The sequence below is a fragment of the Populus euphratica genome, unplaced genomic scaffold (assembly GCF_000495115.2).
Source record: "Populus euphratica unplaced genomic scaffold, PopEup_1.0 scaffold184.1, whole genome shotgun sequence".
NCBI classification, from domain to species: Eukaryota; Viridiplantae; Streptophyta; class Magnoliopsida; order Malpighiales; family Salicaceae; genus Populus; species Populus euphratica.
In genome coordinates, this window is record NW_011500065.1 from 413,188 (window position 1) to 426,771 (window position 13,584).

General features: G+C 30.3%; 1 protein-coding gene across 1 annotated transcript; it reads left to right on the forward strand.

The window, feature by feature from the left end:
• Positions 1–661: 661 nt before the first annotated feature.
• On the forward strand, positions 662–3,563 carry LOC105108238 (transcription factor BTF3-like). The gene is made up of 6 exons (XM_011002482.1): positions 662–757; positions 2,041–2,108; positions 2,556–2,704; positions 2,804–2,860; positions 3,092–3,130; positions 3,226–3,563. The coding sequence occupies exons 2-6, from the start codon at positions 2,041–2,043 to the stop codon at positions 3,393–3,395; spliced, it is 483 nt and encodes a 160-aa protein (XP_011000784.1). The 5' UTR covers positions 662–757; the 3' UTR covers positions 3,396–3,563.
• Positions 3,564–13,584: the final 10,021 nt, after the last annotated feature.

The window sequence follows — 13,584 nt, forward strand, 5'->3', positions numbered from 1 at the left end:
CTTTGGTTCTCATTTTTATAATTGTTATTTGCTTTTCTCCTATTATTTTTTTATTGAAATTTTTTTCTATCAAATTTGGTCCTCATTCTTTTGATTGTTATTTATTTTATTTGAAATACTTTATGAAATGTTAATTATTATTATTTTAATTTCTTCATCTTTTTTTTTAGATTTGATCTTTATTATTTTGATTATTATTTATTTTATTTGAGATAATTTATGATTTTTTTTTCAATTTCATTATTATTCAACTTTTTAATTTGTAAGATTTATTCCTTATTATTTTAATAAACTTGAGAAAAATAAAATATTAATAAATTATTTTCCAGTTTATTTTCCATGACATAACCAAACACTGGAAAGTGTTTTCCAGTTCATTTTTCATAACACTACCAAACATCGGAAAATACTTTACTTTTCAGGAATTCATTTTCCCCGGAATTCACTTTCCCGGAATTCACTTTTTCTGGAATTCACTTTCCAAAAGAAAATAACTTTCCTGCAAACAAACGGGGCCTTAAACGCAGAGGCAGTGAGAGGAGAGATGCTAAAGTGCACAGCAAAAAAAGAAAGTGTACAGAAAATATCCTCAAGATGTTGACACGTGCAAATTGATTGCATACGCACCGTCAGAGATTCTCTTTAAAAACGCTCATGTACACAGCGCATAAAAAGGGTCTCCCTTATCGCCGCCTGTTATTGAGAGCTGAAAAAACACTCTCCTACCTATCTCCCAAATCCCAATAAACAAACTAAGGTAAACAAAAACCCTGAAAACCCTAGATTCATTCATATTTTTTTACATTGGCTTTTAATTCCGTTGCTTTTATCTTTTATCTGGGATTTTTTTCCAAGTCTTTGCTTGTTCAAGTTTGCATCTTTTTATTCATTTCTAGTTAATACTAGTTTTTTCTTTTTTTTTTAGTGGTTTTTGGTGATATGGGTTTTCCTTGCTGAAGCCTGTAGAGCTTGATTTGATGGTTTTTGTGGTTTGAAGTGAAAAGAAACTGTCAATCTCTGTTTAGGGCTTTTGACTATGATGTTTAATGAAGTTGTTTTGTTACCCATAATGTGATTAATTTGGTTTGTTTTGAAGTTAAACTATCAAGATTTGAGTGAAGTACGAAAATTTAAGCCCATTTCGAAGTATTATTACTGAAGGTTTAATAATGGTTTTATCTGCTAAGTAAATTGATTAACTACTTATAACTGGATTTGCTACTTTGTTTACTTGTTTTGGTGGACTGTGTTTCTTGAGTTTGTGGAACTTGCTTTATAATCTCTAGTTTGATAAGAACTTGTTAGCTGTTAATTCTTGCTCTCCTAGAGTTGCCTATAATTATTATAAAACCACCTGATTATACCAAAGCATAAAATCAAAATAGTTTCAATAACAATCAGAACCAAAATATTAGAGTCTTAAGCTTAATCGTGTGGAAGCTGTTTTAGGAGGATTTAGTGGATATGATTTCTTCCATTTGGAAGCTCTAGTCTTTTTTTTTTTATCAATTCAAATTCCTAAGCTCTTATGATATAAACACGAGCTTATTTTTTGTCGCCTTTAGTTCACTTATATTTTGTTCTTTTATCCTTTTCATTTTCTAGATTTTAGTCAAACTTGGTATATTAGTAATAATAGGTAAAAGAGGGTCTGAGTTTTACTGCTGTTTGGGATTTTTTGGGGGCAGGGCAGATGTTATGACCCATGATATTCAACAAAATGTGCTGACAAATTGCCCTGAACATGGAATGTTAGACTTTTGGTGCCAGGCTATTTTCTCCTTTGATGTCTTCTAGTAATTCAATTTTCTCTATGGTTAAAAAAATGCAGTTTTTAAGTTGTCACCCTTACATTATATTCTGTTATCATGAATGTTTAATGGAACATGCGGGCGATTAATAATCTTGTGGTGGTTTGGTTCGTGCTGTATACATAGTGCTTTTGTTCGAATTCCTCGTAAGCATTTTCATGTTCAGGTTTTAATTGGTCAATGCATTGTACAATTCTTTTCTTTGTAATCCTTATTCTCTTTTATATAGATGGATCGGGAGAAGCTTATGAAGATGGCCACTGCAGTTCGCACTGGTGGAAAGGGTAGTGTGAGAAGGTGGGAAGACTATTCCATGGCAACTATTCTAGCTCTCACTGGAATTTATCAATTAGCTAAATTATATTGTGTTCACATCAAGTGGCTGAGTAATGAAAGAAGTGTAAATTAATGGAAGGAATTGTTTTAAGTGAAAGTGCCATATCGGACATTCAGCTGAGCAGCATACTGAATGAGATTTGTGTGGGTCTGGCTGCGGGCATGTTTTATCTGTGTTCTTATGCTGATTACAACTTGAATGGTTTTCTGGCTTGTGTGAGAAGTATCTGTTTCCTGGTTCTATAGAGTATTGCTTGCAGTTGGGTATTTTGCATTGAAAATCTGAACACATGTTTCTATGAAGCAATTGAAGTTACTGTTAAAGAAAAGATTACATGGCTGCTGTGTTGTACGCTTCTGTTGTGTGCTGCTAATGAGTTTCTTTTGAATTTGTACCTTTAACTGCAGGAAGAAGAAAGCTGTCCACAAGACTACTACTACAGATGATAAAAGGCTTCAGAGCACCCTGAAGAGAATTGGAGTGAATGCTATACCTGCAATCGAGGAAGTCAACATATTCAAGGATGACATTGTTATCCAGTTTCTAAATCCCAAAGGTAAAGCTGACTACCATATATGGAACATGATATGCTCACATTGTTCATATCCTTCTGATCAATTAGTGGCTAATTATTATTTTGGTTTTAATTTTTCAGTGCAAGCATCCATTGCTGCCAACACATGGGTTGTTAGTGGTTCTCCACAAACTAAGAGTATGGCTCTAAGACTTTCTATGTGAACCCAGAAATGAAAAGTAAATCTTTTCTGTTAATTGGTTGAACACAAGAAATTTTCCACTCACCCAGTGGCCAGTGGTTAAATGTTCTTGATCTTGCCATGTTGAATTTGGTTTTCTCAAAGGACATGTACAACTAATTATTAGTTTACTCCTTTTGTTTGCATGAGATTTGACATGCAAATTTGTTGTGATTTTTCCTTTTCAGAATTGCAAGATATTCTTTCACAAGTTCTTGGGCATTTAGGTATGCTCTTTTGAGTTCATTCTCTGTAATCATCTGTGAATTGTAACTGACACTTGGTAATAACTCCTAATTTATTATGTTTCTCTGATCTATAGGTCCTGATAACTTGGAAAACCTGAAGAAATTGGAGGAACAGATCCAGAAGCAAGTGCCTGGTGCAGGTGCTGCCGTGGCAGCACAGGATGATGATGATGAAGTCCCTGATCTTGTGCCTGGAGAGACCTTTGAAGCTGCAGCAGAGGAGGATAAAGCTGCTGCTTCTTAAGAGTCATTTAAAAGGATTTTGTGTTCTTTCATATGCTTCCTGTGATTTTGAAGTGGTATCCATTTTTTTTAAATTACATCGTTCTTAATCTTATGTTCTCTGTGACTCTTAATGGTGTTATGTTGAGTTTTCGATCCAATATACTTTTTCTGAAATTCGTGGTTGATATTTTCCCGGTTGAATGCTAGCACCGTGACCACGGCAATGCGTGAATGATTATATTATAAAAAAAATTATAATCTCTGAGGGGGTGTTATCCCGTGAGAAGCTCTTTGGAACTCCAGTTTAGCTGGTTTCGACTAAGAAATCACAGGTTTTGCTTGGTGGGCTCGGAATGCTAGACTTGTCACTTTATTCGTTGAATTGCTGGGAGTTGATGTGGTGCATGTTGGATTGATATTGTTCCAGGTTGGAGCAATGAACTTATTTGGCCAGTGTATAAAAACAAAGATTAATTTTGCTCTCTCACCAAGCTACTGATGGTCCTGGTTTTCCACACCGTTGTTTAGGAGATTGTATTTGTATTTTATTTAAAATATAGTTGCAACATATTTGGTAATGAATAAATTATGTTCGGTAATGAAAAAATATAATTTATTGTTTATAAGGTCTATTGGATTCTACATTTATAACGCAAGATGAGAAAAAATTTTTTGCGGAGTAGCTTTTGTGGAGGGTGCATTACTCTCCACTATTCATTTTAATTCATATAAATATATAAATATAAATAGTGGAGTCACTTAACTGTTCGCATGGCTTCACTGTCTCAGCTGAACTTTAAAGTTAAATGTATGAACTTTAAAGTTAAATGTATTGAATTGAGTTTGATTAGTAAAATAAAAAAAGTTATTTTTTAAATTTTTAATTATATTTTATTTTAAAATTTAGTGTTTAATATTATTCAATAACACTAAATAAATTAGATAGAGATTGTTTAATAATTTAATATTTGCAAAATTTGATCGCAATTCTAATTTTATTCTTGATGATATTCAATCTGATGTTATTGCTCGCTTAAGAAACCAAGAAAACTTTAGTCATTATTGGATGTATTTCATACGTGATGGAGTTGTAGATAGTTTAATGGAACAATAAAATATATTTTATATAAAGTATAATTTATTTCATGATGTAATAGCAGTAGTTAAATCTACAATATTTAAATTAAAAACCATCAACATAAATATATATTTTTTAAAATTATTTTATAATCTCAATTTGAAAAGCATTTTTAACCAAATACATTAAACTATTTTTTTTTCAACCTTAATTTCAACAATAGTTTTAACAAAATATATATAAATACCAAATCAACTTCAATAAAAAATATTTTTTATAAAATATTTTTTTTCAAACCACAAATATACCATGGCGTGCTTCATCTAATTCCCTCTATAGTATTGAGCTGTGAAAATATTTATTATGCCCTTTTAGAGCTGGAGATGCTTGAAGAATTTTTTTTACTTTTAGGCAGAGAGTGTTTTGCTCTTTTTGTTTGTGCAGTTGAAGACTTCGAGTCTGTTTGGTATTGTGGTTGCTTTTATGGTTGTGGTTTCAAAAAAACAGTTTAATAAAAAGTGTTTTTTGTGAGGTTCGTTTTAACTTTTGATGTGTTTGGTTAAAACTGTGGTTGAAATTATAGTTGGAAAAAAACAGTTTCATGTGTTTGGTTACTATGCTTTTTGTATGAGATTTAATTGTAAAATTACTTAAAAGGACACACACACATATAGAAAACAAACTATTTGCAATTCGATCACGTACAAATCCCATACGTGAAGGTCTCTACGATCCTTGAATAGCTGAGCGAGGTACAATATCAGGTAAAAAATAAAATTGGAATTACGATCATACTCGAAAAAAACCTCATCATCTTGTGATCTCCTTCTAATATAGTTATATAGTGTCGTTGATACAACTAAACATCTACGTATTTAATTTTTGTTATATATATATATATTTATTTATTTATTTATCTCTAACAAAAATTACCTCTAAACATAACCAATTAATAAAAAAGCTTTTATACAAATAAATTATAATAGTATAAGCAATATATGTTTTGTTGTCATTATTACATAAAAACTTGTATGAATTTTCACCAACCAATGAAAACCAAACATGTTTAATTTGTATTTATACTTGTTTTTAAAGGGCATCATTTTCAATCACGGATAAAATTTATAAGTTTTCAGAACCAGCCACCACCACGTAGAGCACCAAATCCTCTCTTCCCTTTAGTTTCCCATTTGCCTCTTCTTTGTTTTCTTTCTACCTCGGCCTAAAAACAACACAAGATTAGGATGTAATTACCAATGCAACGAAGCATCTCATAACAGTTGTCCTAGAACTTGGAGGAGAGAGCACAACTGCTATTGATTAAAAGATGGCTACTGGATAATGGGCAAAAAAAGATTTTTGCCTCCTCAACATTGATGGGCTAAAAGAAAAATTGGGAGAAACTTTTGGAAAGGATCTAATGGAATCAAATGACCCATTGCAATTGGTGAACTCAGACCACTTGAATTGTTTGGAAAGGATCTTGGATGAGGATATGGTGTTCAACAGAATCGTCGTCGAGGCCAAAGAAATCAAAACAAATTAGAAATAAAGGGGAAGATGGGCTCTCCAACAAGAAAGTTTTGCAATGTTAATTAAAATTATACAGTGTTAGTGAGAGAGAGAGAAGAACACGACATCAAAAAACAATTGTTTTTTGCTTTTTAAAAACTAGGGTCTAACCGCAGTTTAGAAGGGGGGCCCACGTAAAAAAATATGATCAATAGTAACCAAACACTTTAAAATAACTTTTAATGTCAACCGTAGACGCAGCAGCAGACCCAAACACCTTCTTTAACATGGTAGTCTTTTTATTTTTAGGCACTTGAAAATTTGTGTTGTTATGGTCTTTAAACTCTTTTTTTTTTTTTTCAATTGCATCTTCTACATCATATTGATAAGATTTTAAACCTTATAATTTGTTTTATTTTGGGTGATATTGTATTTATGATATAAAAAAAGTCCTAACATTAAATTGATCCTTGATGTTGTAATTTATTTTTAAAACTTTTATTTAAAATATTAAATTAACAAGGATTTGATTGAACATAAAAAAACAACAACCCTTTTTTCTCTTACTTATCATGGGCAGGAAAAACTACAATTTAGAAGATTTTACTTTTTATATATATTTTTAGTCTTTATGTTTTGAAAGTCACGTTTTAGTCCTAAAACTTCATTTCTTATACATTTTAGTTCCTAAGATTTGAGAAGAGAGAGAAAGTCATGTAGAACTAGTAAGGAAAGAAAACATTTGATAAGTCACTTTCTGACTACTAAAAATACTAATCTTGGTATTGGTGGATTCATCTTGGAGAAAGAGGTTTATAGAAGTGTTTTTCTTTTAACATGTCGTAAAAAGTAGATCGAGACCTATAAAGTTGTTTTTGATTTTGATAGATTTTTTTTTAATTTTTAGAGTAATTATGTGTTTTGAGATTTAAAATGAGTTTCTTTATGTTTCTACGATATGTTTTTGTATTTTCATGTAAAAAAAAAGGTTCAAAGATGACTGAAAAGTCAATAAGAAGATGACACGTAGTGTTTATATATATATATATAATGAGGTATGGATGATGTGTTGTCTATCCGTTGGGAAAAAAGGCTTATGGCCTTCATTCTAAGCCCCTGTATGCTTTGTATTTTTCTTAGATTTTTATTTATTTTTAATTCACTTTATTAAAATAATATGTAATTGATTATCTAAGTATGCCATTATATTTATGAATATTATAATGATATTATCATTTTTTTGAATAATTATGTGTTAGTCTAATATATAGATTTTTTTAAAATAATTTTCTCATCAAATATTTGTTGAATGAGAATAAAATATATATCTTGTATCACTTTGATGCTACTATGTTTTTTGATAACCGAATGACTCTTATCAATTTTAACTTAGGATTCTTAAATATTTTTTTTAAAGGATATGACATTCTAGCATCAGTTAGTTGGCCAAAATGGTTCAAAACTCCTATTGCAGAAAACATTTTTAGTGTGATAAATGATTTTGAATGAAGTTTATTTTTTATTTATCGTAGAACATTATACCTTAAATTGTTGAAAAAGTAGGTGATGATATTTTAAAATTCAAAATGCTCAGGAATAGAAAATAATCACATGTTTACATTAATATTTCCTTCTTCAGCGTTCAAGAAGTTGATGAGTTAGTGATAGCATATACAACACTTGTAAAACAATAACTTTTGATGAGATTTAATGACCACCCAATGATAAAGTCAGTAATTTTTAATAAAATATTACAATAAATAAAAGAATAAATTTTAAATTCTTAAAAACAAGAGTGTTTGTTTTTAGTTATGTATAACAAATGCTCTATAAAAATAAAAATATGAATAGAGAATAGGAAAAATATGAATCATTTACTTGTGTGATTCCAATAGTATATATAACCTTTAAAATTTATCATGTTACTTGAATGGAGATGTTCGAATGTCATCTTTTTCTGATAATATTAATAAGAGATAAATATTCATTACATAACATTAATGAGAGATATATATCTCTTACACAATATCAATTATTGATGAAAATATAACAGGCATCTACAAGACTTTTATATATCCATTAATGCAGGAAGATGATCATTCTTATGACCCAACATGTGGCTTAAAAAGATTATCAACTAAAAATATATTTAGATTTAATAAGATTCCAAATATAAGGGTGATAAGTTTAGCAACATGTCAAACTCATATGTAATTAGGCTCAGCACGTAGCTGAATTCAAAGGTGCATCTTGACAGACCCACTTATACCTAGGTTTAACGTATAGCTGAATCCAAAGATATTGTGTCTAATATCTTATCACACCCATATGTATTTGGCTCAGCGCATAATTGAATCCAAAAGTATTGAGCCTGACATCTTGATAAACCCACTTTGACTTGGTTTCAACACGTAGTTAAACCCAAAGATGTTGTGTCTGATATTTTGCCACATTCACATGTATTTGAGCCTAGTGTATAATTGAACGTAAATGTATTAGGTCTTACATCTTGTCGGACTCACAGACACTTAGGCTTTAAGTATAGTTGAACCTAAAAGTATTTGGTTTAACATCTTATCAAACTCACAAGCACTTATACTAAATATGTAGCTAAAAGCAAGGGTGATGAGTTTGACAACTTGCTAAACCCAAATGTATTTAGGCTCAACATGTAGTTGAATTTAATGGTGTTGGATCTGGCATTGTTAAACCTATATGTACTTAGACTCAACCCGTAGTTAAACCCCAAGAGTGTTGGATCTGGTATCTTACTAGATCCACATGTATTTGAGTTCTGTCACATAGCTGAACCTTAAGGGTGTTAAAGTTGATATTTTTTTAGATTCATATAAAATCAGGCTCAATACATAACTGAACTTTTAAAGTGTTAAATTTGATATTTTACTAGACCCAAAGTATATAAGCTTAATTAGCATTCTACCAAACTCGGATATGTTCGAACTATCACCCTGCATTTAACCTTTTAATTATAGACTTTCAATCAAACATATCAAATATAGAAAATACGTTCATCGATCAGTAGGTACCCTCTTTGCTGAAACAATGTATATATTTTTATCTAGACTTAGAACTCAGGTCTTTACTCGCAGTGAAATTCTTAAAATCACTATTAATTCGTGATGGGTTCAATAGCATAGCCTGCAGTGCAAGTGAACATGAGAAGTGAATCACTCAGAGTGAAATAGAGTTTTCTCGTACATAAAGATTATGAAAGTAACCTTCAATTGTCGTTTGAAGTGTAGGGCTTGGCAGACTATAACCTCCATCAACACCAGGCTAATTCCATTACATATTTGGACTTACAGCTTGCGAAATACAGGATCGCTTCTGCTTTTGGTACCGCATATCTTTCTATTTGTCTTTGAGAAGAACTCAACCTTCTCCATGTTACCAAACCTTTTGTCAGAAATGGAGTTGCCACTGCAATCGGAGAAATGAGGTTCAACTTTTCGTCCATACTGCACTAGCTTCACATAGCTTCTTAGCCACTCTCACCATGGCGTGCTTTGATGCTCCACATGCACGAGGAAATTCTCCGCAAATTACAGAAACTAGATTTGGAAGTGAAGAAAATACATCGTCTTGACTGGAATCAATATCCAGGCGGCATTTTTAGCTCTGAGAAAGCACCAAACAAATTGACATCAACAAACCTTTTGAATTCGTCACCGGTGGTAGCTAAGATTCTGGGATCCACGTCGCTTGAAACATTAGCGTTGTTGTATAAAACATCAAGTTTTGTATTCATGGAGACAGCCAAATCTGCAACGTTTTGCACATCGGAGTCGTGTTTCACAAGGTAAGATGTTGAATTTTGGGAGCCAAGTTCTTCATATAGAGGCAGCGACCAAGTTCATCTTGGATATTGACAATGAGAACCTTGGCATCATGTTGTATGAACAGCCTTGCTATAATGCTATGGACTTGTACTACTCCACTACCTCCACCGGTTATCATCGCCGCCTTGCCAATTATGTAACAAAACTGAAGTTTATTTGACGAAGGAATCCAAGGCCTGCTTTATTCTTGCTTTATTCTTACTGTGATGTCAATCTCACATATTATTTTATATCATAAATCATTGGAGCTAACACAGAATCCCTAACTTGTTGGGTGGAATTAGCATAACTTAAACACATGATTAGGTGCTAAAGATTGGATGCTAAATTATTAATATGCTCTCACCTAATTTGTTGGGCATGCCCATCAAAATATCGTGAAGCTCTCAGGTAAAACTTCAATTTGGATTCATCCTATGTACATAAAAGTCATATTTTTTTTTTCTACTGGTGTATTTTGAAGGGAAAAAAAACCTAGTTTTCATCATTTTTTATATTTATAATCTATAGATGTATGATCTAACTAATATAACATTATCCTTATTCTATTATTCCTCTTACCCAAGGGCAGAGCTAAGATTATTTGTTTTAGGGCCAAAAAATATAATATTTTTTTAATTTATTATATATGAGTTGTAAGAATAAAATAAAAATTACATAATTTAGTTTTATTTAAAGAACGTATTACAAAATATATAATAATCTTTGTACCTATTAAATACAAACATATAAAGTATATAAGAAGTATTAACAAAAACGAAGCATTATTTATATTTAATAAACTTTGAAATAAAATAAAAAATAATTCTTACATATTTATTTTAATTGTGCTCGTCATTCTTTCATAGAATAGAAATCATTGATTATCATATCAATTGTAAATCTTTCAATAATTTTTTTTCTATATAGACAATCAAATAATTTGCAAGAAAATTATCCTCTATCTGATTGCAAAGTCTTGTTTTAACAATCTTCATCACTGAGAAAGCTCGTTTAGTAGTTGCTGTCAAAACAGGAAGAGTCAAGATAAGCCAAATCAATTTGTTAATGAGTGAATAAATTATTAATTTTTCTGTTTCAACCAATCCTTGATATAAATCAGCAATTGATGACATATTCTATAACTTTGGATGATTGGGTAAATCAAGCTCATAATGTTGCAACTGAAATCTCAAATGAATTTTTTCTTGGTTAGAAAAATCTTTAGGGTAGAACTTGTCAACAAGTAAGTATATATCTTCAACATTAAATAATTTATAGCTATTTCTAGGATCTAAAGCTATGTTCAATTTAAGAAGCTCGATCGCCTGCTCATTGAATCTATTATTTAGTTCTTGCAATGACTGATCAATGATAGTTGTAAATATATCAACTTAGTAGTGATGCTCAACTGTTACTGATTTTGTTTTACTACGAGATCATCCTATATTAGAAAAACAAGCATCTATATCAGAAACTTCAATGTCTTGATGACTATAAAATGATGTCACTTCTTCTAAAAACATTTCCCAACCATCATCTCTTAATATCTGAATTAAAGTCTTTATGTTAATCACTAAATGCTATGCATTTAGAATGTCTTGAGATTTTTGTTTTAAAGCTTGACAAAGTATATTGGTAATTCCCATAACATTCTTCATTACATGTAAGAAGAATGCAAAATCAAATGACATTAACAATTTAAATAAAACAGTCACATCACTACATTGAGAATAACTAGATCCATCTAAAGCAATGTTTTCAAAAACCAAGTAAGTTGCCCTATATATTTTTATCAAACTGCAAATTAATTTGAAGTGCAAACTCCATATGCTATCTCCAGATCGTTGCAAACCACCTACTTGATTAACTCATTTACCCATTTCAATCTCACCAATATCAACTAAATATTCAATTGTAGCTGCTTGAAAAACCCGTAATTTATCATTACGCTTACAAGAGGCACTAACAATGTTATTAATAAAAATCAAAATCTGAAAGAAAGTGTAAACATTAGATATTTATCTAGCTGCAACAATAAGAGTCAATTGTAATTGATGGGCTATACAATGTACATAATATGCATAAGGGCAATTATTAATGAATAAACCTTACAAATCATTCTACTCTCTATGCATATTACTAGCACCATCATACCCTTGGCCTCTAATATTTTGAACATCAAGATTGTGATGAGATAAAACAAAGGAAATCTCTTCCTTAAGAGTTGAAATAGTTGTATCTTTGACATAAACTATATCCAAAAATTGTTCTCATATAAATCCACTTCTATTAACAAACCTAATAACAAGGACCATTTGCTCTCTTCTAGATTTATCTCGAGCTTCATGATCAATAATTAAAGAAAATCTTATATCATCAATCTCATAACGAATTAAAAACTGAACATTTCTAGCAAAGACATGCAATTTTTTTTTTTTGAATTTGATGTTAGGTGTATTTATTATTTTATGGAGCATTACCCAAAACAAGAGCTTCTACTTGCTCATTGTAAGATGCTAAAAGTTCCATCATTTCAAGAAAATTACCTCGGTTTTTTTATTTTGGATGTTCATCATGTCCTCTAAAAGCACATGCTTGAAATATAAGTCCAAGAACAATATCTATTGAAGCTTTAATATGCAATCAATTATTTTAAATTTCTTGAGTTGTTTGTTTCTTAACTATCTTCTTAATATTACATGACTGATTTTTCAAATTTTTCAAGCACCTGATAGCAAATCTATGAGCTGAATTTAGACCTTTTTCCATATAAGTCAAAAAAACACACCACTCCCTATTATTAACTTTCTTTCAATAATTGAATTTTTTAACTGTAAATGTGTCTGATCCTAGCTTTCTAGATAACTTACTTAAAAATAGATAGCAAGGGAAACAAAATCCAATAATTTTCTTTGAATATTCAAGCCATGAATAACTTTTGAATCAATGAAATTGAAATCGATGAGGATGTTTTTCACTAGTAAGTGGATATTCAGACATCAAAAGTTGATATAACCCTAAATTAATAAATGCCTTTTGAATTTCATCTTGTTGATTAACCGGGTATTCCTAAATTTAAGGACGATTGCTTGGATCTCTAATTAAATGAGTAATATCGATTATAGTAGGAGGTGGATCACTAATCAATGCAGGTTCTTTGTAAACTGAAGCACATTTGGGTTGTTTAACAATAACTTCAACATTACACATTGGAGTTGGTTCACTAAATTGTGAGTTATCAATATTTTTTTTTCTCAAAAAAAGAATCAATTCTTTTGTGACTTTTCAATATTTTTTTTTTCTCAAAAAAAGAATCAATTCCTCTTATTTTGTTCAAGGTTCAACCTAAAATCAAAACTATATCGTGAAAAAAAATTAATAATTTTGGTGACTTTGCTAAAAACAAAACATAAAAAAAATTCAAAAATAAACAAACTCATAAAATATATCAAATTAATTAAAAACAATCACTATAACAATAATTCAAAAAAATTTGGTAAAACTAACATATCTGAGAAAAAATAATTCAAAATTTTTTGGTAAAACTAACATATCTGAGAAAAAAAGAAAAAGAAAAATTAGCATAATTATATATAAAAAAACATCATTAAATTTTTAACAAATATCCAAAAAAAGAACAAAAAAAAATTTAAAATTTAGGTTATTAGTAATCAATTACCTTGTTTTGTTTGATGAAAGATTAATTAATTGATGGGTTTGCTATTTGCTTTAGCTTTTCCACTCACTGTTTATATTTTTGTGTTTATTTTTTATTT

Bases quoted from the DNA above. Each gene is read 5' to 3' on its own strand.
- LOC105108238 (XM_011002482.1), top strand. From the start codon at position 2,041: ATGGATCGGGAGAAGCTTATGAAGATGGCCACTGCAGTTCGCACTGGT. The intron at 2,705-2,803 runs GTAAAGCTGACT...TTAATTTTTCAG, and splicing joins CCAGTTTCTAAATCCCAAAG to TGCAAGCATCCATTGCTGCC. The intron at 2,861-3,091 runs GTATGGCTCTAA...TTTCCTTTTCAG, and splicing joins TGGTTCTCCACAAACTAAGA to AATTGCAAGATATTCTTTCA.